The sequence below is a fragment of the Filicampus tigris genome, chromosome 18 (assembly GCF_054856515.1).
Source record: "Filicampus tigris isolate MCC_2025a chromosome 18, RoL_Ftig_1.0, whole genome shotgun sequence".
NCBI classification, from domain to species: domain Eukaryota; kingdom Metazoa; phylum Chordata; class Actinopteri; order Syngnathiformes; family Syngnathidae; genus Filicampus; species Filicampus tigris.
This window is the reverse complement of record NC_141234.1, coordinates 5,943,848-5,953,932: the sequence shown is the minus strand read 5'-3', so window position 1 is coordinate 5,953,932 and position 10,085 is coordinate 5,943,848. Positions and strand designations below refer to the sequence as shown.

The 10,085-nt window shown below is 42.7% G+C and overlaps 1 protein-coding gene across 4 annotated transcripts in view; it reads right to left on the bottom strand.

Moving 5' to 3' along the window:
• Positions 1–258: 258 nt before the first annotated feature.
• LOC147132186 (growth factor receptor-bound protein 10-like) overlaps positions 259–10,085 on the bottom strand; it is a 37,401-nt gene continuing 27,574 nt past the window's right edge. For 3 of the 4 annotated variants that reach the window (XM_086014406.1, XM_086014407.1, XM_086014408.1), the window contains 7 exons: positions 8,674–8,772; positions 8,483–8,560; positions 7,480–7,596; positions 7,328–7,394; positions 7,162–7,249; positions 6,489–6,582; positions 259–5,568 (listed from right to left, as the gene is read on the bottom strand). In XM_086014406.1, the coding sequence (XP_085870532.1) occupies positions 5,422–5,568; positions 6,489–6,582; positions 7,162–7,249; positions 7,328–7,394; positions 7,480–7,596; positions 8,483–8,560; positions 8,674–8,772 (690 nt within the window). In that variant the 3' untranslated portion in view covers positions 259–5,421. The remainder of the gene's footprint in view (positions 5,569–6,488; positions 6,583–7,161; positions 7,250–7,327; positions 7,395–7,479; positions 7,597–8,482; positions 8,561–8,673; positions 8,773–10,085) is intronic. The other variant, XR_015082062.1, reaches the window with a different exon arrangement.

Genomic DNA, 10,085 nt, shown 5'->3' with positions numbered 1-10,085 from the left:
CTTTGAGAGAGTATTGCAAATGTTGAAGGTGGATCTAAAGTGGGAACTGTATAACAGTACACTTACAATTTTATTTCAACAATACAATTTTATTTTTTGGACCGTTAACGTGAAAATGCATTAGTAAAAGGAAAGTCTGAAGAAGGAAGGTGGGGTGGAGGTGGTTATAGCTGCTTTTGTCCCAGCACTATGTATTGTGCATCTTGGTGTAAAAAATGAGCAGCCAGAGAAGAAATGATTGATCAGCAGGCCAGGCCATTTGGTTTATAGCAACGTCGTATTTTATTCTAATTTCCAATAAACAGAGAATATATCAGTCCCTTATTTGTACAAAAAATACCTGAACAGGATACAATGTATATCCAGGAGCTGTGTAGACGCTTACAGATTATTAAGCAAAAGCACAAAAAAGAACATGAAACACAATTCACGTGTGGACTTTTTTTTTTTTTTTCCATTTTCCTTTCCCTGACACGTTTGTTGTTTGACTTGAGCTTAATGACTGAGCTTATGAAAACACTGTTGACAATTGGGACTTGTTTGGCTTGATGACAACTGAGTGGAAAATCAAGAACGAGTGGATGGACTATGAAGAAACCCGAGGCACCGCTACGTCGAGCGCTTTGAGCTAGGCTGAAAAACTGCAGACTGCCTTTCAAGACTGGAAGTTGCTACCAAAGTCCCCAAAGAGTATACATCCATGAAACCAACACTGTTGTATGCGTACGCGTGCGTGCGGTTAACGTGAATGACCAAATATTTGTTGAATTGAACAGGTGGCATCCAATGCAACACTGCCAGAGGTGTTAACTGAACATCACATTAAACAAACAGTATCAAGTACAGGGCCAACCAAAGTAGAACATTTTAGTATTACAATGAAATTAAATCATAGAACTACAAAAGTCAATATAGTCAAAGAAAAAATGGTGATGGATCATGAGAATAAAGTTGCAATATTACAATAATTTGTTATCATTTTGCGGGAATATGGTCACAATATTACCAGAAGTGTCATTCACTAATAGAATAAAATCGCCGCTGTCCTGTGTAAAACACTTATCTCCAATTTTGGAAACTTTTTTAATTTTCACTTTAATGCGATGTCTGTAACGCGGAAACATGAAACATCAAAATGAGAAAATGAAAAAAAATTGAGAAGCGTTTTACACATGACAGCGACGAAATACAATTTTTTGGTTGGAAATTAGCTCCCTTCCAAGCCTACTAATTCTCAGTAGTTCTTTTCATCAAAATTTGTGACCTTTAATCGCCCATAATTAGCAAGATTTTTCTTAGAAAATTCTTTTTTTCCTTTTAAGTTTACAGCTTTTTTCCTCAACAATGGTTTTATTTTTTCTTGAAAATGTGTGGCTTTTTACTTGGAAATGTTCTGACTTTTTCCAGAAAATATTATGACTTCTTCGTGCAAATGTACTCCTTAATTAAAAAAAAAAAAAAAAAAAACGTTCCATGAAAATTGAAGTCGAAAGTGTGCAACATTTTTTCTTGGTTTGCCACTAACTTCCAGAAGGTTTGCATCTATTTTTCTATGAAAGTTTGCAATTGTTTTCCTCATAGGCTTGCATTTTTTTTCTACACATAATGTTCAACCTTTTTATGAAAAATTTGAGACTGTTTCCTTGAAATTTAGCAACTTTTGTTCTTCAGAGTTTGAATCTTTTTCACTCATAAATATGACGATTAATTCATGCTAAGTTTGGGACAATAAAATTGAACACTTTTTTTCCAGATAAAATTTTGAGTATTTTTTCATTCATAAGCACCTTTTCTTTCCTCTAAAAATCAATGAGTTCTTTCTCGAAGTTAGGGACTTTTTCCATAGAGAAATTGTAACGTTTTTCCCCTTGGTAAACTACTGCTGTTTTTCAATCTTTTTCTTTCATATGAATTATGACTTTTTGTTCTATGTTTCTCTCTATTCTTGTGGTTGTTCTTGCTTCATCTGTAGCAACATTTGACATTCTGTCTACTAACATTTAAATCTTTTGTCTTGTAGCATTAAAAATGTCTTGTAGCTTAACAAATTGTCTCAGAATTTTACCATTTTTGTCCCTCTCTCGGTGTGAGAGTTTGAAGTCTTAAAATTTGGAGCATGCTTAATTTAATACTGTATATAGTGTGGTATGTTGTGTGTCTGTATGTATATACACATACATACACATATACATACATATATATACATATATACATGCATATATGTATACATACATACATATATATATATATATATATACATACATATATATAAATATGTATATATATATATATATACACACATATGTACATATATATATATATATATACACATATATATATACACACACACACATACATACATACATATATATACATACATACATATATATATATATTAGTCATTTTGTGACAAAAACCGATAAGCAAATACACAATAATGTCAATGTACACATCATCAACAAATGAATTAAGGACAAAATAGCATTCTTCATTTTACACGGCGTTATGGGCAAAGCATAACAGCCATACATAGTGATCTGTGACCTAAGGTACAGTGTTTGAGCTCCACCATAGTCTTCACATACTCATTCATACGGAAACCAAGGATGCACTAGATGGCTGTTTCATGCTGGACACAGTGATTTCAAAATAAAAAAATAAAAAGAGGTGGTGGGGGTGGGGAAAAGTGCCTACTGGTGTCTAGTGATGTGGTTCAACTCCCCCCTCCTCTAATAACATGTGAATCTAAGGCATCACTTCACTTTCCTGACCTTCCACACTGTCTCTACAAGGCAAGTTGGATGACCAGCAGTTAACAATAACAGTCGAGCCATACTCAAACACACACACACAAACGCGCGCGCACATACACACACACACACACACACTCTTATTCACCACAGGCTCATAGCTTACAGGCTGGACACAGGTGGGAGCGAGAGGGCGGAGGGTGGGGGGGGGGGAGTGGGGGTGAGTTTCAAGCATTATCCAATCCCTGGAGAGAGTCCGCCCCGGTTGGTCACGTGGGCCTTGTGCTAACCCTGCTCTGGTACAAGATGGATTTTAGGCGAGGTGGAGGGGCGTTAGTAAAGCGCGGGCGGGGGAATGACTTTTGGAACATCCTTTTACGGGAGACACAAGAACTCAACTAAGAAAAGTACAAAGTTTGGATTATTAAAAAAAAAAAAAAATACATTAAATGTTAAAACTATTTGCGTAGGAATCAGCACTATATTTCTTCCTATTAAGGGGCCAGTGAAGATCATTTTCCAAGACATTTACTTCAATACAAACTAGCATACTGTCGCCGCTTATTAAATGGGTAGAACCATCGTTGTTTCATTTCCCAGAAAATGAATCAAATGTTGGTCCAAAGCGTTCAAATAGCTAGCCTATCAACAGACTTGTACGGAATTGAAAAGAGCATAAAGTACATCTCGTTAGTGCCAACAAACACCCGAAAGCCTCGTTGCTAGCTGAAATGCAGCCAGAAACAGTTCAGCACAAAACAACTAAATATAACTTTACTGAATAATACCTGTAAGGATTAAAGGATGAATATGACCTGTTGGAGGGGCTTTGTGGTGCCTTTAGTAACTCATGCTAGTCAGCTAGCTGGTTGTTGCTCAATAGTTACACCAACAGACGTACAGAGAATGTTTTTTTGTTGTTGTTTTTTTTGTATTCGAATTTAGGTCATGACCGTGTTTGACTTTTGACACGTTTGTGAAAAGAATGAGCGTGTTTTAGCCACAAGCTAGCCGACAGCTAGCAACATTACCTTAGCACAGTAAAATGCACCCAGCAGCAAGCCCAAGAAAAAAAAAAAAAAAAAAAAAGTAATAATCCTTTGTGTATAGATTAAATGAATATGAGCTGTCAGAGAGGGTTTTAGGTGGACTTTGTAAGCCAGGCTTGTAGCCGGTTGTTGCTCCATCGTTAGCATATAGTTTCGACAGTGGCATCCGTTTCCCCCCCCCAAAAATGTTTGTTAATCATTGCTGTGTGTGCATCTTCATATAAACGTTTCAATTGTATGTACAAGGCTCATTGTTTTCACTTAAGGCAAGTGAAGCTCATTTGATTGTGTTTGATGCGCAGTCAGCTGAGTTTCACACTTCAAGTCTTTTTGTTCGTTTCCACCCTTTAAAAAAAAAAAAAAAACAACAACGTGGGAGTGCTTTTCTTTGATTTGTCTCTTTTGAGCGGGGCGGGGGGTTAAAGGGGTGGCGGGGGGGTGGGGGCGGGGGCGGCGGTAGTCAGGATGCCTTCGACCCTTTACTATTACCTCAGGATCACTGAAAATGTGCAAGCAGCGAGCTGAGAACAGACTCGGGGAACAGAAGCAAAATGACATTCACAACGCCGACAAATCACCTTTTATCATTTCAAATGGTCTTGGCGGAATTCAGACGTTCCTCCTCCTCTTCCCAGTTGCACTTTCCTTCGCTTTCTTGTCATTACTACAGTAGTGTGGCCGCAGAGATGTTCCTAAACCTTTCGGGAAGGCACTGCATCATCAGCCGTGACTCTCTTTGCCCCACCCCCCCCCCCCCTCCACTTTTTTTTAATGTTTTTTTTTTTTTTTTTTAATCCCATCAGCGTAGATGGAGATCAACATGCGTGATTCTCCCAATTGGAAGAGGAGGAGGATGATGATGATGATGATTGACTGGTGCCTGACCACCCCCCCCCCCCCCCGCACGCGAGTGCAAACTAGTTCTGCATTTGAATCAACAGTAATAAAACAGCATTAAAATGACATCAAGTAATCGAGTCTAAAAGAGAGGCTCGTCACGGCCTTCCTGATAAACATTCCTTTGTCCTTTCTGATAAGCCTCTGCTTGTTTAGATCCTTCTCACGCTTGACTTGATCCTGGACACAGCAGTAGAGCAACACACATGGGGGCGGGTTTGTGGGGAACGGGCGGGGCGGGGTGTTGTCGGGCGGAGCGGGCGGTGTCATGGTGTCAGCTTATCCAGACTGGACTGCACAGGTTGAGAAAACCTCCTGGATCCAAAGTTTGCTCGAGACTCGGAGGCCTTCCCCTCCATCCCTGATGATCAATGAAGAAGAAGTAGGGTGGCGCTTCCTGCACCACAGCTTATCAGGCCTGGGGGGGGGGGGGGGTAAATAGGGCGGGGTGGGGCGGGTTCAGTCGGAAGGAGAGCCATCATTCACGAGCTTCTGTGCACCATCGCAGACGTTCTGGTCTCCGCGGCAACAAGGCAGGAGTCCACAATCCACGAGGTTCTGCACCCTTTCAAACCTCCAAAAAGCAATAAGGCGGAGAAAAGCTCGGTTCACTTCTTCACCCAGATTCGACTCACCGGGGCGTGGGGCGGATAGGTGGGATCTCGGGGGTGGTTGGTAAGGAGGTGTGCAAAACAAAAAAATTGAGAGGGGAAGGGGAAGGAGTGTCACAAGGCCACGGCGGTGCACGGGTGTTTGAGCTTGCAGGGCAGCACTCCTCTGTTGAGCTGGTAGAACTCCACCAGGTGGATCAGGTCGGTGAACTTGGTGGCGCCGTCGTCCAGGCTAAAGAACACCTGACCGTCTTCTTCACACTTCGCGCCACAAAATGGAAGAGGGCAGTCAGTTAGCGACACAGCGACGGAGACGATACAAGCACCCGTTGCCTCTTAGTTGGGGAGCTAAAAATTCAAAATGGATGCCGCATTGCTTTTACACTGCGAGAGAACTGTGCCAGTTATCCAAGCCAGTCAACAAACACAAGTAATAATAATCATGAAAATGTATATATATATATATATATATATATATATATATATATATATATATATTTTTTTTTTTCTAACATTTTGGAAAAAGCACTACAATCATTTTCTAAATAGCCTCAAGAAAACCACTTAAATTGGTGCAAAATAAGGCTTCAATTTGCTAGGGAACATAACATTGTGCTCTGGAGCAATGGAAAAAAAGATCATGTGATCCAACGAGTCCAGATGGACCATGTTCCAAGGGTATAAGCAGAGAGTACAGTCCAGACCTTAATCCCATAAGAATCTTTGGGATATGTCAGAGAAGATTTGGACGCAGTGGTCCAACTCTCTTATCTTTCATACAAAAAAATGAATGCAGCTCTGGATGGAAATGAATGTTGTTTGATTGCATAAGATTAGCCAGATGATGCCAAAAGGAAATGCTTGCTGTAATCAAAGCTAAAGGCGGTCCATTGGCTGGCTTTTTGGCTGGCTTGTGCTTTTTCCACATTACGCAACACCGACTATGTCCATTTAGGAGCATTTACAAAAAAATGAAACCCGCTTGCCAGTTCAAACACAAATTAAGTTTTTAAAAAGATTGTTTTTTTTTGTTTGTTTCGTTTTTCTTAACCCGATAATAGCGACCAGCCATAACTTGGTTTACTTCTGAACATAATAATCCACCTCTACACTTCGAATGTACCAGTTTCTAAATTTCCAACTTCCTCCCAGCACATAGCGCATCATTTTATTTCACTGACCGGTAAAATTTGGAAGTGCTTAATCTTCTGGTGGTGGCACATGGTGAGCACGAAGGCCTTGGGGTTACTTTGACTGTCCCGCAGGAGGAATAACCTAACAAAACACAGGAGAGAAGTGGAAAAGTTATGGAGGATAAATAACAAGCAGCCACATGTTGACTGCGTGCTGTGCGAACAATTGCCTCTGGATGATATGATTAGCCCTGAAGCATTATTGACTTGCTAAATCCACATAGAATATAGGCTACACTTCCATCCGAGGGTATTGGAAAAGCGAAGCTAATTCTTTTGAGCGCTTACATCTGAATCGGATACGGAATTTAGACGATAACGTCTTTTGTTTGAGCCCGCCCAATTTTCATGTGAGCATTGCAAAATGCGACCGACGGGTTTGTTTTTGTTGCCCAGGTCAGTCCGATTACTATTACATTGATTATTCGGACAATAAATACGCTCAGCTCTGTCATTTGCAATCCGAGGTGTAACCAACATGAAAGCCACAGAGCCGTCTATACGTTTGTTCGTTTTTGGGGGCTTCGCGGGCGTTGGCCACAGCCAATACGACCGATTGGGATGCCCCGAAAAAGTAGAGAAACCACTAGTGTACTGAATACCAAATGTCAAAAAAAGGTAGACCGAGGGAAACAGCCGTTTACATTAGAAACAATCTTACCCGTCTACTTGGCCTTGTTGTATGATCATTTTGTGGGCTTCTTCTCTCATGATGCGACCGTGAAACCAAACCTGCGTCCTGTGGATGACTGGTAATCACACACACACATTAGCCCACCGTAATCAAGCTCTACTACATGCTTGTACGGTATGACATTGGCGCAAACCTGTGCTCAGTGAGGACGGGTGCAGGGGCGACGGGCTGCCCAGGACATTCATACGCTGACTCCGTTTCTACATGAAATGAACGCAACGGGCCCAAATTAGCATCCAACAAGGCAAAGCAGGGGATTATTTCATTCCCCTTCTTCTGCTTTACCCTCCATGTCTGTCCCTCCTCCAGGGCGGCGCTCTGGGCCTCCACGGGGTTGTCGATGACGCGGCCGGTCCGTCCCGAGAAGTCCATCGCCACCAGGGAGTTCTCTGACACGCTTCGCTGTTAGGGGGCGAGGCGGGGATGTGGAAAGGGTAGGGCGGGAGTGGTGGCAAGGGTCGGCGGAGGGTGACGGAAGGTGGGGGTATGAAGTGAGAGGGGGAGGGGGGGGGGACAAAGGTCAGAGGTCTAACAAGCCAGACACACTCACTGGGGCATGACAAATCCTGTCTGCACAGAGACCCACTTCAGTCCGCTCTCAAATCACAAACGTCCCCCTTGGCTTACTGGCTTTGCCGCTGGAATCATTTTAATCAACGGCAACTACTTCCAATTTGAAAAGACACAAACTTCCTGTCACGCACACAAGTTGGGGTGGGGGGGGTGGAAAGTGTCTGTGAGCTCTGTGGGCAAGTCAAATAAAAATCTATCTAATCTAATTCAGAATTTCAATCAGGAAACGTGGTACCAATTTACAGAAAGGATCCACTTGTAAAGAGCCGAGAAAAAGGTTGATAATGAAATCATAAACTCCTTCCAGCAAATTCATAAACAGTAGATCATGACAATCCGCTTTCTATTTGGCAAGTTACTGCCCCACCTTTTAGTTAAATCTCTCGCAGTGGCAACCCGCAATTATCCTAACCAACACTAAAGCAGTCGTAATTACAGCGTGCAAAACACTTCTCGGCCACAGATATTAAACAATAAAATAAAACTAGGACGCCCTTTATTAGCATTAGAACAGTAAAGGCTTACGGCGGGCTCACTATTTGGCAAATTCACCAAAATTGTGATCAGAAAATGTGGAGTGAGGCATGTGAAGTGAACAGCTCTGCAATTCATATGCCAAATTAATGGCCCCCCCAGTGTGGACGGGCGCTGACTGAGTGGAGAATTCGCATTAGCATGCCGGACAGGGGATGATGTCACAGGGCAGGTTCCTCACCACAGGCGTGGAGAAATGCGAGAGGTTTGTCTTCCTCTGCTGGGGTACGCTGTAGCTCTTATACAGGACAAGGCCATACTATGAAGACAAGATTGAGAGTATTAATGCGTGCTGGTGATGAACTGTGGGAAAAAAAATTGAAAAAATAACACATTGGGTTAAGTTCAGCCTTACAACAGTCAATCGGGTACCTTTAGAAGTCTGAAGGCGGTCATCCAGCAGGTCCTGCTCTGCTCGTCTTCGGCGCACAACATCTTCAGCTCCTTACAGTCACCCCTCGCTTTACTGGGCTAGAAGAGAAGAAGAGCGGCAACACGTGACTTCAACAAAGCAGAGCAGTGCGGTAAGCCTAATTTAGGACGGCGAGATAACCACCTCCCACTCATGTATTAATTATGACATTAAGATTCGTTCATTATTGACTTAGATGGAGGGAAAATGCTGATGAAAATGGGAAAAAAAACAAAAAAAATAGAATTTGGAGTATTTTTTTTTGCACAAAGCTGCTAATTAAAAAAAAAACAACAACAACAATTTTTGACGTTACTTAAGCAAAGAAAATAAAAATAAGTCTCGTATTTAACTACAATCAGAGGGGGTACATACTGTTTACACCCACAAACACTGGGGCCAAATTTCTCCAAGCACAGCACTTTTTTTTTTTTTTTTAACACACACTGAGCACAGTAGCTTCATTGCTACAGAATTACATTTACCGGTAGATTGAATGAAGCTCTTATTTGATCAAGTATATCAATTTTCTCTTTCATTTGCCTCAGCTTTACTTCACAATTGCCCTTAAAATTGCAATTGAGCCGAACCATCTGTGGCTGTACCTCATTCTTTATTTAGTCGCCATAAAATGTGTGTTTTTACACGTCAAGCATTCCGCGCAACCGCCCGAGCTTTGCATTCTCCAACTCTTAAAAGGTTGATTGCAATAAAACGCCTGCAAACTTTCTCAGGCGGCAGTTGTCACCTCAAGAGAGTTCACAGGGGGAGTGAAGCGGATTTGGTTACACACTCGAGCATCGGCTGTGCGCGCACAATGCGGCGTTACACTCTCGTAGCAGACGAGCATCGCCTGCGGGCTTTTGTTAGCCCCCCCGCCCCCACCCCCGCCCCCTCGGCAGCGACGAGGACCTGCCAGCCCCTCGCGATGAATTAATTCATGTAACCATAGCGATGATACAGCCACCACCCGTCAAGTCCAATCCCTAACCCAATTCTGCACTGTCACCCCCGCTGACAGCATCTGACATGACGGTCGCCTAGCATGCGTGTGCACGTGCGTGTGCGTGTGAAGCGAGCTGGGGGGGTGCGGAGCAGGGGGGGGGGGGGTTGGTTAGGCAGATTCTCTGTACCATCCTGGCTTATCCCATTGGGCTTATCCCAGATCAGCAGGTGACCCACCACAGATAACTCCTGGAGTGGGACACACGGTGCTGAGTGTGTGTTGGAACCCCTGCTGGGTGGTTTTAACCCGTGTCCTCTGACCCACGCGCACTAACACACATACTCACACACACACACACACACCATACTTGAAAGGCGAAACAGGTACATCTGTTCCAAAGGGGTTTTACAACATTTCATAAATGCC